The following is a 19568-nucleotide window of genomic DNA, read 5'->3' as shown; positions in this document are numbered from 1 at the left end:
CACGTGCTCCGCATGTCGGGATCCGGGCCTGGACTCGACTCGGGACTCGGCCGGGTGCATTCATACGTCGTTCAAAATGCCAATGGCTTTTCCTCTCAAAAATAGAATCAATACAATGTAGTGTCATTCCGGTGGTACTGCACTGCACTGGGACAAAGACTTCAAGTAAACAACACAAAGCTAGCCGTAGTGAACGTGTTGTGAAAATGCTCGCGCGAGGCCTCTCATCTTTGGAAATGCTCTGACCCACTCCTATCGAGGCTGTCCGGAATTCCTTCGTACAATTCTTAGTTGATGGCTTTGAGACAGTCATTGTACTCAAATAATTGTTGATATCACGTAAGACAGCTCTACAGCTGGCAAAGCATTTGTATAATCGGAACAACTACACCTCAAGTACCATAGGTACTGCGCTGGTCATTGACTCGACAGGCGTGGCGTGCATACCACCATCACCTCATCTTCTCATAGCTTTCGTCCCATCATCATGTGAGTAGAGAGCAGTCTCTTGTGTATTCTCCACCATCTTACAGAAGCCTACATGAAATCCCCAGTTCATAATAATTTGTGTGTTCAAGTTTAAATTAATGCAACGTTCAGTGTAGACTGTGTAGGTTACACAAGAATACTTTAAAGAAAGTAATTCAAATACATACTCACCAAAGGCGGGGGGGGGGGGGGGGGGGGGGGGGGTAAGCTGCACTTCTGTGCTGTGTTTTACGTATCGTATTTGCTGGAGTATAACATGCACGTGAATATAACACGCACCCCCTTTTTCGGCAAACGTTATTGTGTGTGGCAGTTCAAGGTATATCCGGAGTATAATGCGCAGCCCATATTTGAGAGCATTATTGTATCATACAGACAGTACTGTAGTGCGACCACCGACCATTGTCAGACTTTGGGTGCGTTTGGTTGGTATGATCTAGAACAGGATCGAACAGCTGGTGCACATGGAGCAGCCTCATGCCAACCAAATGGTACTCCAGAAACAGAGCACATTTTTGTGAAAAATATGCCAAACTTGGTGCATTCTTCAATATATGTGTATGGGCACCATGGTCACTGTGTACGGTACGACGAGTCCAACCCAAAAGCGTATGCACGTGATCATTTGGGACCAAAATCGATGTTCCCGCCAGGTTTCACTGTGAAAAAGTGAAACTGCTCGGTCTGCTCCGGCCTCGAGGCCGGAGCAAGCAGAACATGTTCTGGCCGACCCAGAACAGGTGCAGTCCCAACCAAACGCGCTGTTCTGGTGAATCCTGTTCTAGGTCGTACCAACCAAACGCGCCCCAAATCATATGGTTGATGTGTGCATTTGTATAATGCACGTGCTACCGATGGTGTCTCATACCCATCATGCATTAGGCCATCATTTTTTATAGCTATGTTTCGCGTCGTCCGCACGCATACGTTTTGATTTTTTTCGGAAAAAAATAAAAAATCGAACATGCACAGTAAGTGTACGATCGTGCGAGTCATCAGTGTGGACATGTACGACAGGTTGCATACGGCGAAGCTGGGATTCAGAAATGGCCTCTAGGCCAGCATTGGTAAATCGTTCGTTCGGCATCTGGGAGGAATATTCTATGAGCTTACACCAGACCGCATTGATCGCCTAAGCTGAGAGGATGCGTCGTTCCGGAGCTCTTTGCACCGCTGCTGAAGTCTGAGTACAATATTCCAGCGAAGCATAGGCACCAACGGTTGCCTCCTCTGTCCAAAGTGAATATTTACTCATGCTGATAACCCAGATGCTGTGTTTCGGTGTACGATTTTTCTTTCGAATGTACATCATGCACGAGCTATTGTGCTATGTACAGTGCATACACCTATGATGAGCCTTTTTTATTATTTTGCAACTTTTTATTTTTTCCACCTCTCGCATGTGATTTTGGAAGTCGAACTGACGCGAAACATAGATATAAAAAATGATGGCCTTAGCAGTGTAACCAGCAGTGGAGACTAGTAACACACACGCATGGAATGCGCCCGGCCAGCGGTGGCAAACGTTGCAACAGCTTGATGCATTGCACTACTTCTCGAAGTACTTGCAATTTCGTATTCGGAGCATAGTGCGCACCAGGGAGTCGTACCCGCTTGGGTACGCCTCCCTGGTACCCATTTGGGTACGACTCTCTGGTGCACACCTGCGATTTGGGGTCTGAAAATATAACACACAACAAATAATAGTACATTTTAAAAAAAGTTCGCACTATACTCCGGCAAATACGGTAGTTTAGAGAAAACTTTTGGCTTTACAATGAGGCAATAGTGTGACTTCTCTGGAGATTTTGACAGCACTTCAGTATACAGTATGAAATCAAAAGATGCCTGTATTTGCTGCCTGTACCGTAACATCCCGCCAGAGCGCCCCCACCTCCTCGACGCTTCGTTGGGGAGGGGCGGATGGGCGAGTCCTACTTGCCGCATTCAGCACTACATGGAAAAGTACTCACCCTACGAAAACTGTTGGTGCATCTCGTACACCGACCAAAGGTCAAGAGCCAGGAGTCGTACAGACCCGACAAAACTCAGGGTTTGTGCGATCCTTGGTCAAGCGGGTGGGCACTGTTGCGTACATTTCCAACGGGGTCAAGCACACGTCTGCAGTACAGTACGGTAGCACAGCGTCATACGTGGTTACAATCAATCACTTCCCTGACAAGAAGTCAGGGAGGGGCGGATGGGAGAGACGGGGCGCTCTGGCGGGATTTTACGGTAATTCCCATGCCCAAATGTCAACATTAAATTCTATTCACTGGTTTGAGGGAAAGACACAAATGGGAAAAGTCTGAAGAAAAAAATTGCTGTCACCACCAGGATTCGAACCAGGCTTTTAGCGATAGCCGAAAACAATTTATACAGATCTATGGTGGACATGCACTGTGTGTGTATTCTTGTATGGGCTTGTCTTGTCGCATCCAGTGCATGTCATAACACTGTCTCCTTGTGTGTGTGTGTGTGTGTGTGTGTGTGTGTGTGTGTGTGTGTGTGTGTGTGTGTATGTGTGTGTGTGTGTGTGTGTGTGTGTGTGTGTGTGTGTGTGTGTGTGTGTGTGTGTGTGTGTATGTTGGTGTGTGTGTGTTTGCATATGTGCATGCGTATGTATGCACATGCGTACATGATAAGATGGAGATGTCGTACATGGGCCTTCGTGATAATGGCAGCTCTGCAAGTGAGTTGTCAGAGGTGGAAAGAAACGCAGAAGTAAAAGAAGAACAGACGTCTTTCAGGTAAGTAGTCTTTATGACTGTTTATATCTTTATGACTGTTTATATCTTTATGACTGTTTATATGACTGAGGTTGTAGCTATAGTGCGTTTCGAAAGTATAGACCTCTGGTTTCAAGTACTACAAGGAAACGTTAGGCCAGCATCTATACAATATAGTTCTATAGTCTATAGTCTATAGTCTATAGTCTATAGTCCTTGTTGTTCTGTTCTATAGCTCTATATCACATACAATATGTGATCACTTCGTGTATAAAATTTCCGAAACTGGGCATTTATCCAATCACTTAGAAATCTATATACGAGAATAATTTGGGGAACTGCCGGAACAATATCCCGAAGAAAGTTCTCGAAAGCTGAAACCAAAATTTGATCTATTTGTGAAACGTCTAGAGGTCAGTGCTTTTGATATGCACTGCAAGTAGATTGCTAATGATGACACGGTTATTCTTATTTTTCAGCAATCTGGCTGCATTCTTATAGCACGGTTTTAGAAACAATTCGTACTAGATCATGTGCGTCCCGAATTCTGCCGGAAAACCAACACTGCCGTTAACTTTAGGCTGTGGCGTTCCTAGAATATCAGGCTGAACGTTCTTGGGCTCCGTGTTCTTCGGCGCACGGCTCTACTACATGTAGCGGTTCATGACTTTTAAACCGTCTATGTTGTTGTCCCACAGCGATGATGGACAGCCGGAGGAAACACCGTACACACGCTATTTGGTGTTGGCGGCGTGCACCGCATCCCTGGGCGGCATTCTTTTCGGTTATGATCTAGGTGAGCGCGGGCTTGTAGCTGAACCATGCTGAGTGTCACTGTGCTGGTGCGATTTGCATGTACCTCCTTGCACTGCTCAGCTCATGTGTGTGGGTGTGTGGGTGTGTGTGTGGGTGTGTGGGTGTGTGTGTGGGTGTGTGGTTGTGGGTGTGTGTGTGTGTGTGTGGGTGTGTGTGGGTGTGTGTGGGTGTGTGGGTGTGTGTGTGTGGGTGTGCTACGGTGCTGCTCAATGAAATTCGATCGAGCTTGCGCCCTGGACCATTTCAAAATCATCCCAGTGTTCACAGGTCTAGCGCTGCATAGCGCCCAGCGGGGGTGGCATGCCTTGGTATTTTTAATCAATTTCTTTATGATATTGCTTGGGATGTGTACTTGTTCTTGTAGTACTGCATGCACTGGGCATTGATTAATTTGATTTGAAGTCAGAATACACGAGCTAATGTCCACTTTTCCTTTTGCCTTGCCATCAGGTGTGATCGCGTCAGCGCTTATTCAATTACGCTGCGAGTTCATGCTGACTGACCTAGCGAAGGAGTGGGTGGTCACGTCGATGCTGGTCGGTGCGCTGGTCGCATCGCTCACTGGCGGTAAGCGTTTGTACATAGCTTTGTGTAGTCCAGTAGATGAATTAACGGATGGGCTCAGCTGAGAGACGGGCTGTGGGAGTGTGTGTGTGTGGGGGGGGGGGATGAGTAGGCTAGTTTCGATGGCTATAAAATGCATTTGAGCATTTAAGAATTGCAATAAACAGAACCAGCTGAAGCGACATTTTTCAAGGTTTTATTGAGATGCCACGAACAAATTCTAGAGAAAGTGGTGATGGACAAAGAAATAAACCGCTACATTTAAGCAGGTTGTATTTGATATTAATGTGCAGGGAATGTTCCTACCTGTAGTTGCGGTAGCCTGTACCTCACTATAAGCCGTTGTGGCCGGCTGCTCTGCTCTCGGTCTAATTCCACTCTCTTTCTCTCTTCTCTTCTCCTTTTGCTATAGGTTTCCTGATTGATGCGTGCGGTCGACGTAGAGTAATCCTGGTCAATTCACTTATATTCATTTGCGGGGCTGGTGTGGCGGCGGCTGCACCGTCACTAGCCGTTCTTGTGAGTGCTGCGTGTTGGGCTTGTACTATTGCTTGCCCATGCTGCTTCTACTTCAAGTACTCGTGCTCTTCATATGGGCATGGCTGACATCCTGTAGTGTACGTGTGTACATGTGGTTGTGTTGACCTCTGGTCAGGGGAGGGCAATCCTGCTCTGCCTCTGGTCCGGGGAGGGCGATACTCCTCTGGTCCGGGGAGGGTAATCCTGCTCTGCCTCTGGTCCGGGGAGGACAATCCTGCTCTGCCTCTGGTCCGGGGGAGGGCAATCCTGCTCTGCTCCGGGGAGGGCAATCCGGCTCTGCCTCTAGTCCGAGGAGGGTAATCCTGCTCTGCCTCTGGTCCATTCATGTCTCTCATGCTGACTTTTCTGCACTCTCTTTGCCCTCTCTCCGGTTCAGATTGTTGGACGTCTGATCCTGGGCTTTGCCATATCTCTGGCTGCTATCAGTGAGACAGTGTACATAGCAGAGATTGCTCCTTCCGTAAGCCCACCTTGTATTTTTTGTATTTTATTTTATTATTTTACTTGGGCATTCCCAACAAACTAGGGGTGAAACGATTAGTTCGAATATTCGAATATTCGAGTATTCGTTCGAAAATTTCAAACGAGCGAGTATTCGAAATTTTGCACTCGATTGTTGTTGTTTTTTTTTGTTTTTTTTTAGTATTGGCATTCTATTTTTCAAAAACTTTTGTTGTACCGCTCGTCCACTGGTATACATGTGTAATGCATGCCTTTGAGTCAGTATTTTATGACTTGGACGATGCAATCACCATGGCAAGTAACGTCAGTTAACGTTCTGAGATATGAAAGTACTGATGAAAATCGTTACTTTACACTCTGTACAAGACGTTGGCGACTTTTGTTTTATGTTCACAGATAATTTCTTCCCGAATTTGTGGAGAACTCACAAATCTAGCCCTTTTGAATTTTGATAAAATACTCGAAATAATCAGATACTCGATCGAATATTATGAACGAGTGATCGATTGGTCAAAATAGATACTCGTTTCACCCCTACAACAAACCCTAAGGTCTTCTTACAGGGTGCCCAACCTGTGTCTCACTGTGTGCATGTGTGACGTTACGTAGGAGTTCGACATTAGCATGTCACCTGTTCATGGCGGTTCACTGTGTGGCTCCATTCTGTGGAGTTGAGTAGTTTTTGGGAAGAAGTGCAGTGACACTCTATGAAATTCGAGCAAGCGAGTCAATGCCTCGCCGGGCACTGTGCAGCCCTAGACCTGCGGGCACTGGGATGTGAATAGGGCAGGGCGCAAAGTGGATTCACATGATCGGATTTCATTGAGCAGCGCTGTGTTTACAACAATCATGTAGTGGCTGACATGGCACCCTCTATAAGCCCTGCCGATATTGTCCTGTGCAGCAGAGCAGTGCATTGGCTTACATTGCCGTCCTTCGTACGTTTTCTTGAGGCCAGACTTAGTGAGCGCAGGGCTGTCCATGTATGATGTGTCTTATGTCTGTACTGTGTATAGCCCGCATTCAGAATGTGCTTCTCACCTTGAATACATAGCACTGGACACGCAAAAGGCACAATGAGGTTTTTAGGGTTTGTCCCAACTCCGAGTTTCTTGCTCAAGGCAATCATCAAGCTACTTCCTGGGCTAGACATGTCTGTGTGTGTCTCATCTGCTGTGTGCTATGCAGGACAAGCGTGGTCGCCTAGTCACGTTGAATGAGATGGGAATAGTGCTGGGCTTCTTGCTTGCCTACGGCATTGGCTATGCATTCGTAAATGTCAAGAATGGCTGGTTAGTACTAGTAGGCAAGGAGGAGAGCTATATGAGTTTGAGAAAGTGTTGTTGTGTCTTCTGTCCTTGTTGATCTGAAGTAAGTTTATAGTACATGTACCTGTGTGTGTGTGGGGGGGGGGGGGGGGGTGTGGGTGTGCGTGCGTGCGTGCGTGCGTGTGTGTCATCCATACTCAACGTATCTACTATTATCGCCAAAAACATCCGACCAATGCTGCACATGATAGTCGACAACTACCATGTGCAGCATTGGTCGGATTTTTTTGGTGCCGATAGTACTTCATTTTTGAAAGCGGGCTTGCAGTGGAGTGTTGAGTCTCATCCCAGTTTGTGTCTTTGTTGAAATTTTTCGCCAACAGGCGCTTCATGTTTGCCATCTCAGCTCTGCCGGCAGTGCTGCAAGGCCTTGGTCGCCTGGTGTTGCCCGCAAGTCCTAGGTACTTGATTATCAACGGTCAAGAAGATGAGGTAAAGCAGACACTGAGATGTGGTATTGGAAATGTTTGTACTTCGTAGCTTGTGTGGCCTTTGAAGTGAGGGTGTATGTCCTCATCGTCACCTTAATCTTTGTTTTTTTTTACTGTGGTGCTGTAGAGTTCTAACCGGTGTTTGTTAACTGAAGCTTTCCATTCACTCTCGTTTTTTCCTTGTTTGCATGAACGCATTTTCATTCTGCTGCTACCGTCTCTTTCTCACTCTCTCTCTCTCTCTCTCTCTCACTCTCTCTCTTTCTCTCTCTCTCTCTCTCTCTCTCTCTCTCTCTCTCTCTCTCTCTCTCTCTCTCTCTCTCTCTCTCTCTCTCTCTCTCTCTCTACCTATCAATCCCTCTATCTTCTTGCTGCATACAGGCACGGAAATGCCTCCGTCAGCTCAGAGGCATAGACAACGTTGAGCCTGAGATTGCATACATAGTGCGCTCAATAGCCGATGAGCAGGTGGGTTACGGTCTTAAACTATTCACGGCACCAGTACTGGTACTGATATATGTGCTCTTAGGCAACATCATCTGCTAGCCAACTTATGGATCTGGCACGGACTTCGACACTTAGTTTCTGATTCACTCATATTATTTATTATGTATAGCATGCTGTGATGCTGTTCTTATGTACTCTAAACGTGTGTGCCATGCTAATTCCTTTAAGAGTCCTTGCAGCCAGCATTAATTGCAAGTGATATCATTGTGTCTCCGGCAGTTTTGGTCTGCATCCACATGATTGTTTGGCTTGTGCGAAGGCCGCGGGTCGTGACTGGACTGTCTTGCTTTTGTTATTTTGTTGTTTTTTGTGCGCCTGTCAGATTGTTCGACTGCGTGATCTGCTGACCTGTGCCGGCTCGGCTGGCAGGCGGCTTCTTATCGGTGGCGGCCTGGTGTTTCTCCAGCAGGTATGCCGTATGGTGATGCATCTGTGCCTTGATCCATAGAGGGTGGTGGCGTTAAAACTCGGCCATTTTTATGGTGATTGCAGCTGGACTAGAGCGTACATTTTGGGCATGCTATTTGAGGCTCGGAAATCCTGAGTGGTAACTGTATTCTAGATGTGAACTGTGAAGTTTGAAATGCACCTTAATTAATTAAATGGTCTGGATTTGGGTCGGGAAGAAGGGGTATGCGTTATACAGTATTTTGGCTGTTGTATTCTAGTTGTATTTGCCTTGTGTCATTCCTTGCTTGCTATCAATGGGATATTTCTTACTCCAGTTTGCTTAGTAGTACACAGGCGCGTGCACCGGTGCCCTTCAATGGGGGGGGGGGGGGGGGGGATCCGGGGGACATCCCCCGGGAAAATTTTCAAAAAATGAAGCAAAATCCTGCATTTTAAGCGAAAGGGGGGGGGGGGTTCCGGGCACCCAGAAACCCATACGGGGCACGCGCCTGGTACATGTATAATACTGATCAACCGTTGGTGATAAGGCGACGAGCTTTCCCAGTGACACCACTGTGCCATGCATGCTGTGCTAAATCATGCGTAAACCAACCACTTTGCCTTTCGGTGTGGAAGACAGTCCAGTAGGCACTTTGTGGTTATATTGTACAGGGATGAATTTGCTGTTATTTTTTTGCATAGCAGTTTTTGCTATACAAAATCTCAATTGCGTAGCAAACTTTGATTTTTGATTAGCACAAAAAAGATGTTTGTGTACATGTCCCGCTAGCTTCCACCCCAAGTGTGGTTAGTAACTTGCATCACACATGTGCACGCAGATTGAGAATAGTAATGTACCACCTACACGGCATTATATGCATGTTGCTTGACGGCACAATACAGGCATGGATAGCCTGTATGTATCGCAGTTTTCTGCTAGTCACGGTGATTTTTGAGTAGCAGTAGATCGATTTTGCATAGCAAACTGCGATGCGATACCGGATAAATTCATCCCTGTTGTACTCAGTCTGCACTATGCAGACAGACTCGGATGGAGAGCCAATGATTAATTTATGGTAAAGAATAGGACCAAGGAACTACAAGTTACGCTATAATGTCCACTAACACCACCAGTAACTTGACAATCAGCTCATGCGATAACATTGCACAAAAACTGACCGACTACTAGTATGCAGACAGCTAACTATTTTGTGTTAGACTGCGTGTACTCAGTCTCTACAGAACACTGTAACCCGCCCTCTGAGGTTGTTTTCATTGTTCTGTTGCTTTCCTTGCTGTTGGGTCTCTTTCAACCTGCTGTAGATGACGGGCCAGCCGACCATTCTCTATTACGCCCCGCTGATCTTTCAAGCCCTGGGCTTCACATCGCACGGCCAAGCAACACTCGCTTCCGTTATTCTTGGTGGTGTCAAGGTAAGCTTGATGAGAGATGTTGACTGGGTGGAGGGGCATGGCATTATAGGCTATTCATACTACGTTACAATACGCGTCACGTTTTGGAATACGACGTACTGGCAGACGTCGTTTTCATGCAGGTGCATTCACACAGGCCAGCACACGCTGCTCGTACAGCTGTGTGTACAGCTTCTTTTGGACATAAACTGCTGGGAACGACAGAACGAAACTCGGTACAGGGGTCTGGATACGTCGTCTACGTTTTCGTATCAGGGGTACGATTTTCCCGCCACGTTCCATGTTGTTATGGCTATCCGGACGAAAACGTCACGTACGCCACGTTCCGGGCGTAGTGTGAATGGCCCATTAGATGCGATGCTTGCGACAGGGTATGCTGCCCGAGTATTTCCTTCTCTGGGATCTATTGTGAAGTATGTTGTGAACTTCTGAAGCAAAGAAGTTAGGGTTCTCCAACATAGACTCAGTGCTCTACATGCCAGTATTGAGTGCTGAGTAGTAGTGAACACATTGCAATGTAGGGCATATAGGGTATGTAGCACTGCTGCATGGTGGGTGCACGCCGGCATTGCAGTCAGCCACACCAGCAGATACGGCAGAAGATGCGACAACGTCCTTCATACCCTCACATCGCAGCCGTGCCAGACGACTTGATCTGCTTGATCTAGCCTCGTATACTTTCATTGGATGCCTGCACACACCATCCTCCACGACTGTACTTGTGCAATGTCTGACACAGCAAAACATCTCACCAATGCTCTGCAGGATTGTCCACTGTACGCAATGCTAGCTGTGTCAGTGTGTGTTGTCTCATCCATCAGACTGTGTTCTCTTCTGTTCCGGTTGCTTCCATCTCCAGTTCATCGTTGCTGGCATTGCACTGCGACTCCTGGACACCGTTGGTAAGCATTTGAAATTTTGAATTCTGCGTGCACTTCATTTTATAATGGTGTGGGTATTCGAGACATAACTACATGTTGCAGAAGAAGGATCCACTGGCAGGATTCAAACCCGGTACCCCTGTCTTACCGAGGCAGTGCCCTATCGATTAGGCTACCAGGGATCTCACAGGTTCACGGACACGCACTGGAGATCTTCCGTCGCCAGGCTGGACGATCCTGTGCTATGGCCAACCAGTGTTGTTGAGGGATGTCCGCGGAATGCAGGTCATCAACAATCACATCCCGCCACCGCTTCTTCGGTCCATGGCGTGGTCGAGTCGGCAGCAACTCTCCGAAGGGAACTTGCTGAGACATCCGCTCCGGGCTCATACGTGCAACGTGCCCAAACCAGCGCAGACGGTGCTCACGAAGCAGCACGTTGATGTCGGCTGGCAGCCTCGCTCTGCGGGCAAGCTCGCTGCTAGTGAGGTGGTCCAATCGCTGAGTGGATCTGGACACGCCCAGTATAGCCCGGATCTAGGACCGGTGGAAGCGAGGGGAGCGACTTGGTGTACAACTCTGCATCGTCGGCGAACTGCAATTCCGTTAGGCAGGCTGGGCTGAGTCGGGACTTGGCTGTTCTGTCACCCACCAACTTGCGGCCGACACGATACCGGATGTCAACGCCAGGAACTGAGGATGCTGTCCGCCACGTTGCAACTACTGCAGAGAAGTACAGGTTAAACAGCGTAGGCGCGAGTGTGCAGCCCTGCCGGAGTCCATTGCAGACGCTGAAAGACTCAGTCTGTGTGCCCGGTAGCCGAATACAAGCGGTCATGCCATCGCGCAGGGACTGAATAAGCCCAAGCAAAGTTGGTGGTACCCCGGGCTTGCCAAGCACAGCCCACAAAGCTGCGCAAGGAATGGAATCGTAGGCTTTTGCGTAAATCCACAAAGAGAGAGCGTAGAGCTCGGTATCATGCTCCACAGCCTTCTCCAAGAGCTGGCGGGTAGCAAAGATCATATGGCAGCAGCCCCTGCCTTTCCGGAAACCACACTGTGAGTCAGGGAGTATGTCCTCTGCCACCTTCTGGAGTCTGTTCTGTACGACACGTGCAAATATCTTGCCAACGACATCCAGAAGACGTATGCCCCGCCAGTTGTCGCACGACTGCAAGTCTCCTTTCTTCGGGATGGGCACGATCTCAGCATTCCTCCAATCCGCAACGACAGACCCAGTTGTCGACACAACCACGATCAGGTTATGAATGCTCTCACGGAGTTCAGCTCCACCAGAGATAATCAATTCGGGAACAATGCCAGATTCCCCAGCCGCCGTCCGAACATGAAGTCTCCGGATTGCCGCCTGGACCTCCTCAAAAGTAGGCACCTCATCAAGCTCCGGTCGCATGTCGAGTTCCGGGAAGCTAGTCAACACATTGGCATCATAAGTGCTCTGGATGTTTAGAAGACGATCAAAATGCTGGTACCAACGTGCTGCCGAGTCTGCGGGGTTAGTTGTAAGATTACCCTGCTCGTCCCGGACAGCAGATGTTGTGACTGGCTGACGGCCCCTGTGCACACCACAGAGCTGATCTATGCTTCGCCACCGAATGGAGCCGTCACGCTGGGCCCGTACTGCCTTGTCCGTCATAGCAGAGATCCAATCTTCCTTTGCATGTTGTACCGCCTTGGCCACAACACGCTGCGCTGAGCGCAAAGTGCGACGGTTTGCGGGAGTATCCTGTGCAAGCAATTGATTATGCGCTTTCTGTTTGGATTCGATGAGGGGCTCCAACACAGCCTTCTTAGACAAACACCAAGTGCGCTGGTGTTGCCGCCCATGGCTCAGGACATCGGAAGCAACGGTGTTGATGTCAGTCCGCAGCGATGACCATTTCTGTTCAGGTGTAGCATTGGCGTCTTGGGGGATCCGGCACGCATCGTCCATTTGCTGCTGAAAAGAACTCACACACGCACATACGCACATGCGGCCCCTTCTTGCTACATGGGTCCCCTCCCTAATAGGCTGGTGCTCCCAGCAGGGCTGGTAGCATTGTCGAATGGAAAGCATGGAAATTTCGGCACTTAAATCAGTACACTTTCCTGCTTTACCCCAATACACACTGGCACTGGACATATACGGTAAAATCTGTAACTAAAGACTAGCGCCAGGCACGGACGGTCTCACATTCGCAGTGCTGCCAAACCGTCCGATTTTTCGGACAGTGTCCGATTTTTGAAGGCTCTTCCGAAAACCGGTCCGAAAAGGGAAACGTCCGAAAAGCAGCCAAAATGTCGGAGATCATTACTTCCCTATGCAGAACTTTCACTTTTCAGCGCAACTGAAGGCACAAATCACTGTATATTTGCTTCTAAAAAGACTAGCGCTTGGCTGTAGAAGTGCAAAGTAACATGCCTGGATCAGGCTGGATGGCATGTACGCTGACAGTCTGTACAGAGTCAGTGTGCGATCACACTCATCATTACAAAATTCATGACAACTCCGGGGTTACCATGCCAACGAAGCGAATTTTCATGGTGTTTTAGGCGATATTTTGAATTCTCTGTAAACAATTTGCCGAGGAGAAAAATTCGCACCATGTGGCCAGCCTTGGCGGTGAAGGGTGTCCGATTTTGGGCGAAAATTATTTGGCAGCACTGCATTCATTATGGTTGTGCGGTGCAAACCTCTAACAGTAACAGTTGAGCCATGATCAGCAAAAACAGACCTATAGTATAGGTCAAATTTTTCAAAATGGTTTTTTTCCAGCAAAAAAACATTTTTTTAAATTTGACCTATATTATGTCTGTTTTTGCTGATCATGGCTCAGTTACTGTTACTAAGGACCACCTGCCTGCCACTTAAGACCGCTTTTTCTGGCCCCATGGGGTGGTCGTTAGTTACAGGTTTTACTGTATGTGCCTACGTCACCGTACTGAGTGATAATGACAGTGTGTTTATGATTGGCTACTCTTACATACAGTACTGGAACACATATTGTGCCTGGGTGGGCGTGTATGTGTCAGGTGTGGTGTGGTGTGGTGAGCCTGTAAGTGGGATCATTTCGAACTCCACCCAGAGTCTTGAGGGGGTGCCGGCCATTGGGTGGCTCATTAGCCAGTCGAGTCATCTTTCCAAGAGCGCTTTGAATCTTTCGCCCCTCTCCTGTGAAGACCCACATGGCCAGTTCTTGGCAATGAGCAAGTACTGTGTGTGTGTGTGTGTGCACATGTGTGCACATGTGTGTGTGTGTGTCTGTCTGTGTATATGTGTGTACATGTATATATAAAAAATTCTTCAGACTTTTCCCGTTTGCGTCTTTCCCTCAAACCAGTGAATATAGTAAATGTTGTGTGTGAGTATAATTGTGTGTGTGCGCACGCATGTGTGGACGTGTGTGTTAACAGGTCGTCGCCGTTTGCTGCTGATTGGTGTGATGATCATGACCGTTGCCATGGTACTCATGAGCACCGTCATCACATCCGATCTCACGCCCCACCCGCAGGAGCCATGCCCGTCCGGCAACTCCAGCTCTTTGCCCACCGTCGGCCCCACCGCCAACACTCTCATGACGGTCAGCACCATGGCCATCAACACTACCGTGGCTCCGTCTGTCTCTGCCGGTCGCAAGTGGTTTTCTCTACTCGGCTTAGTAGGGTACATCAGTGGGTATCAACTCAGTTTCGGTCCCTGTAAGTATGCTGGAGGCTGGATGGCTCATTCCTTGCCCTGTATTTTCTTACAAAACATTCTGTACAGCACTGGATGCAAGCATTCGGCATATGAACACCCTGCCTCATCGTGTCTGATCCTTCTTAACCATAATTACTACACACAGTGATGGTCGCTACTGGCAGTTTGGTGTGCTGTACTGTTACATTGCTTGCTCTCTCTCTCTCTCTCTCTCTCTCTCTCTCTCTCTCTCTCTCTCTCTCTCTCTCTCTCTCTCTCTCTCTCTCTCTCTCTCTCTCTCTCTCTCTCTCTCTCTCGCTCTCTCTCTCTCTCTCTCTCTCTCTCTCTCTCCCTCTCCCTCTCCCTCTCACTCACTCCTCACTCACTCACTCGTACATATACTCTTTCACACATACTGTCTTTTTTTGCGTGCGATGTGTCTATATTGCAGGCACATGGGTTGTTCTAACAGAAATCTATCCTAGTCAGTTACGGGGCCGTGCAGTAGCACTAGCGACATCACTCAATTGGGCCACCAACATACTCATCTCGGCAGTTTTCCTAGACCTAAAGTGTAAGTCTGTCATTCGGCATGTGTGAGTAGGGCATGCATGCATGGACGTTGACAGTGCTTTCTCCCGGCAACAACTTAGAGACATCTTTCTCAATTGTTTGCTTTTGTTTTCTTGTGTTTGTTTGTGTTCAACTTGTAGTTATACTGGGTGTTACCGGCTTGTTCACTATTTACGCCGCTGTGTGCGCCACTGCCGTCATCTTTGTCTTCCTCGTCATTCCGGAAACGAAGAACCGCACGCTAGAAGAGATCTCGCAGGCGCTGTCTGCAGGGGAGTAAGTACATGTGCACGTACAGCGTTCTTTCAACAGTGTGCGGGTTCTGTCTCCGTTTGGTTCGAGCCCTGAGTTCGCTTTTTGTTTTCGCCAGAACGACTCACCTGATGCGTGCACGTGTCAGTGCTTGTCTTGGTGTTGGTACTTTACAGTGTACGTACGTACAGCACCGTGTGTGTGTGTGCTGGTCGGATTTGCCGGCAACGTTTCTAACACACTGTGTGCATACGAGGAGTGGATCTTGTGTGTGGGAATAGCTTTACAGTGCTGGCCTGTCAGTACTCTCAGTGAGCGCTCTGACCTGCCCTCAAGGATTATCCTGTAACACATCACTGTATACGTAGTATCTGGTGATGGTGGCGTTCAAAAGAAAATGACCAGATGAGACGTAGCCGTGACTATCGTGTTGCTTTTACGGTTGTGCACGTCTCCTTTCTCTGTGCACAGGTTCAAGAACCCGGCACAGCGGTGTCGCAGCCTATGGTACAGCTGCACTGCTCCTTGCCACCGTCGCAACCGCCGGCGCTCCTTTTCAAGTCTGCAGAATGAGATTGGCCCATCTTGAACACAGCCAGCACGGCAAGCACAGGCTAGACTAGCGTGTACAGGTGTGCTCATGTGTCTGATTGCAACTGGTCTTCTTCTTTTTTTTAACCATACGTGCAAACGGGGAAGTCCCTTGACTAGAGTTTTTACAGTTTTATTTATTGTATTAAAATTTTTAGGCATAGCCGATTGCTTGATTTTTTAATACAGTCGAGTGTCTAGCAACTTTCTACCTGCTCCTTGTGACGGCACCGCAGCCACACCGGGCGCAAGGGGGGGGGGGGGTCTCTCAAGGCCAGCAAATGGCCGCAGTATCTCATCGTGAACATTTCTGTCATTGGGCCCTTCCTTCCTTTCGTTGTTTGCCAATGCTCCAGAGGTAAATGGATGCCTATCTAGGGTCTTGTAGCATCAAAGTAATAAGAGAGGAAATAGAGAAGACGCAGAAAGCGCGTCCAGTAGTGAGCGGGTGTAGACAAATGGAGCACAATCAGCGTGTGAAACTCGGTATTCCAAAACCATAGCAACGGTGGTCATGCTCATTATGTTTCCCAACCAGCTACTTGAGCACTGCTGTGGGGCTGTAAGGCATGTGTCTGTAACGGTCCTAATTCCTTTAGACTATCTGAAATGAATATGGGTGTGTCACCCGAGAACGGGACTCCCGCTTGATTTTTTGAAAATAGTCCAGCCCAAGCGCAACACTGCGCTGTGCTGCTAAAGTACAGTGCTGGCCAAAGAAATCCAACACCTCATGAATACAGTAGCGCTGCGGTAGAGTGCACAGACCAGTGCGTGTAGTGCTAGGGCTGCGTAGCGTCCGGCATTCATGAGCTTGGATTTCTTTGGCCAGCATTTTATTCATGAGCTTGGATTTCTTTGGCCAGCATTGTACATGTACAGAAGAGTACTGTTGATCCCCCTCTCTAATTTCTGCCGCCTGTTGAATTTCTACTTGTTGAACAACTAAGCGTGTACATCAACTACGGTGTTGAATGACACATGCCCTGCTGTATAATGCGTGCCCGCACACGTGTGCCTGTGGATGAAAATGTGCGCAATCCAGAACAGCAAGCTTTATCTTCCATGTAGTGGTTGTACATTACTAGGGCACTTGGAAGCCTTGATCTAATCCCGCCGCCTGCTGAAACGCTGGCTGGGAAGCGACACAGTGTGGGCGTGTGTGTGTGTGTGAGGGTGTAGAGGGGGGAGGGGGAGGGTCAACGGTATTTTACGGTGCAGGCAACACACAGCAAGATGTCGAGTACTACAAAAAGTAGCAGTACCAGTGCCAGTGGTAGCACTAAATCTGCACATGTACAGTACGCCAGCAGTCCAGCAGTCCATGCTGTGTGCGGCACACAGTCGCATCCTAAACCCTGCTCATTGGCCGACGTCATGGCGATGACTGTACTCATACTGCAACACACACACAAGTCTTTTAAATATGCATTTCACGCTATCACGAATATGTGCAGTAAACCTAGGCAGCTTGTTTTATCAGTGTAGTTAGGTTTTCTTTTAATTTTTAATTTTTATTATTACTAATTTGAAAGTAGGACGGAGGCAGAAAATATTACAAAAGATGTAGTCTTTTAGCTTATTTCCATCATTCCCTGTAGTATTTTGACAAGAAGGGAACGAAAACGTTCAATACTTTGACACATGTCCTAATTGGCTGGTGGTGACTCTTGCGTAGATGCATGCGTAGATAATACATTTTTTATTATTACTGTGGTATTATTTTTTTTATGCTGCTGCCTTATGACACACATGACGCCCCTACGACCATAATGGTTATGGATTATACCAAGAGTACATAACCCCCATGTACTCTTGTTTATACTAACATACAGTAAACCTGAGTGTGCCAGGTGGCCCTGCACTCAGCGGAATCCCGTATTCACCGGACACAATTTCATGCACCAAAGTGCTGTGGATCAAACGTGCATTTCTGGATCAGGCGGAATCCCCGACATATCGGAACAGATTCCGCTGCATCAAAGGTGTCTGGTTAGGGCAGGTTTTACTGTAATAACTCTTGTCTATACTTTACACAAAACTGACAAAACCTTCATGCAACAGTTGCACATGTGTGGAGTTTTGCGATTTATAAATGAAAAGAAATGAGCATGTGTCCTATTCTCAGCAAGGCGTTTTCAATGGCTTGTTCTTCAGCTGCTACTTATACTAGTACTGGTCTGGTTCCGAAGAACTGTGTGTGTGTGTGGGGGGGGGGGGGGGGGGGGGCAGCTTCAGTTCTTTTAGAATTTCATGTACTATGTCTATGATCTACGCACAGTTGAGTCCCCATGTATACATTGGTATGCTATGCTTGATGAAATTCTAGCCTGTTCATTCGTTCTTCGGCACTCTGTTCTTTGGTACCCAACAATACTGAATAATAATACTCAGTCACATGATCGTACTCCCCCAATCCCCCTCCATGCAGCAGTCATGCTCGTATATGTATGTGCACAGATAAGAAACTACTCTTTAGGAAACATCATGTTTCTCGTTTGTTCAAGTCTTGCAGTTATTTGTGGGTTTGTTTTAGGAATGTTATATTGCAATGCATGTGTACATCATGGTGGGTCTAACAGTTACCTCACTTGTCACACAAGTACACTCATACTCGAGTCAATGAAATTAATCGGAAAGAGTTGGCGCCCGGCCGTGTTGTTGCGTGACTCGTACAAGCTCTATACACGCACTACTGTATTATGAAGAGTGCATGTTGTGCTCTTGACAGCAGGGAGTATAGAAGTTGATGCTTTATGCTAGGCTAATGTTCATGTGACCAAACACACCCCGTACTCAGCAGGCACTGGTCTGGATGACAGCATCCATCCACGACACGCACTCATGCACACACACACGCACACGCACACACACACACAGGCCTTTCGATAGAGTACGGCATGATTTGCATTCCTAAAACGAGTGCATGAATTTCTCCACGCCAAGAGTATGCTAGAATTTAATAATTGAAAATACTTTCTATCTGCAGATCCTTGCCAGTGGGCTACTGAGCAAAACAATTGAAAGAACAAAGAGCAAGGCAGTGACAATGTATGACACCTAGTGCCTGCGGTAACAACTTACACCTACAATCCTATTCGCCTACAAGGAGAGAGCAAGCATAAAATGGGCTAATCAGCTCAAATAGTGTGTACATAATTTTGTGGACAAAGTGTGCCTGCTACAGTACAAGGATGTAGGCTACAGCTCTACACGGAACTTGCACGGAAAGCAGTTTGGTACGAGAGCCTAGAAACGCGAGCATTCTTTGGAAAGCTACGGCAGGGATAAAAAAAAGAATAATAAATGAATATTTTCACCATAGAGTGATACAGCAGACAGCTGTGTGTACAGGTGCATAGGTAGTAGCTGTTATGTATGGCACGTGATGCACTCTTCTTAGAAAAAATTTAAAAAAGGGGGATGGCTAGGCTTGCCTGCTGCTGCCCTGATGTCTGAGGGTGGCTAGGCTTGCCCCTTGCTGCTCTGATGTGTCAAATCACTGCGCCTTCAGATCAGCATACATGGCCTGGATTTCGGTGGCAAACCTGGTGCGAAGCTGAGGACGCTTCATCTTCATGGTTGGCGTCAGCAAGTTGTCCTCCACGGTGAACGGCTCGGGGTGCAGATGCAGCGCTTTCACCTGCTCGAAGCCCTTCAGCCCCTTTTCTTTTCCCAGCGCATGGATCTCCTTCATGATGTCCTGCTTGAACTGCTCGTTCTTACAGACGGCCTCCATAGCCGTCTCTTCGCTGTGGTCGGTTGCCCAACGTGCAGCAACAGCATCATCAGGAACAATGAAACCCAGCAGGGCAGTCTCGAGGCTGTCGCCGTGCACGAACACCTGGCCAACAAAGCCAACCTGTTGGTAGATCATCTCGATTTTCTCCGGGGCAATGTACTCG

General features: G+C 47.8%; 2 protein-coding genes across 2 annotated transcripts in view; one reads left to right on the top strand and one right to left on the bottom strand.

The window, feature by feature from the left end:
* Positions 1-93: 93 nt before the first annotated feature.
* Positions 94-15867, top strand: LOC135815872 (solute carrier family 2, facilitated glucose transporter member 12-like). Its single transcript, XM_065329219.1, has 16 exons — positions 94-489; positions 3136-3239; positions 3917-4014; positions 4485-4601; positions 5011-5117; positions 5515-5598; positions 6789-6892; positions 7252-7360; positions 7741-7827; positions 8189-8275; positions 9580-9690; positions 10550-10592; positions 13983-14267; positions 14699-14821; positions 14961-15096; positions 15544-15867. Exons 2-16 carry the CDS (start codon positions 3136-3138, stop codon positions 15659-15661), a joined length of 1713 nt encoding a protein of 570 aa, XP_065185291.1. The 5' UTR covers positions 94-489; the 3' UTR covers positions 15662-15867.
* A 2685-nt stretch (positions 15868-18552) lies between these two features.
* The window catches only part of LOC135815871 (long-chain-fatty-acid--CoA ligase 1-like), a 6540-nt gene continuing 5524 nt past the window's right edge, over positions 18553-19568 (bottom strand). Inside the window, exon 2 of the mRNA XM_065329218.1 lies at positions 18553-19568. This exon is cut by the window's right edge and continues 1348 nt beyond it. Within this exon, the coding sequence (XP_065185290.1) occupies positions 19163-19568 (406 nt within the window). The 3' untranslated portion in view covers positions 18553-19162.

Source organism: Sycon ciliatum, chromosome 4 (genome assembly GCF_964019385.1).
Source record: "Sycon ciliatum chromosome 4, ocSycCili1.1, whole genome shotgun sequence".
Taxonomy (NCBI): Eukaryota; Metazoa; Porifera; class Calcarea; order Leucosolenida; family Sycettidae; genus Sycon; species Sycon ciliatum.
This window is presented reverse-complemented; position numbering and strand designations above follow the sequence as displayed.

Bases quoted from the DNA above. Each gene is read 5' to 3' on its own strand.
- LOC135815872 (XM_065329219.1), top strand. From the start codon at position 3,136: ATGGAGATGTCGTACATGGGCCTTCGTGATAATGGCAGCTCTGCAAGT. The intron at 3,240-3,916 runs GTAAGTAGTCTT...GTTGTCCCACAG, and splicing joins GAAGAACAGACGTCTTTCAG to CGATGATGGACAGCCGGAGG. The intron at 10,593-13,982 runs GTAAGCATTTGA...GTGTGTTAACAG, and splicing joins GCGACTCCTGGACACCGTTG to GTCGTCGCCGTTTGCTGCTG.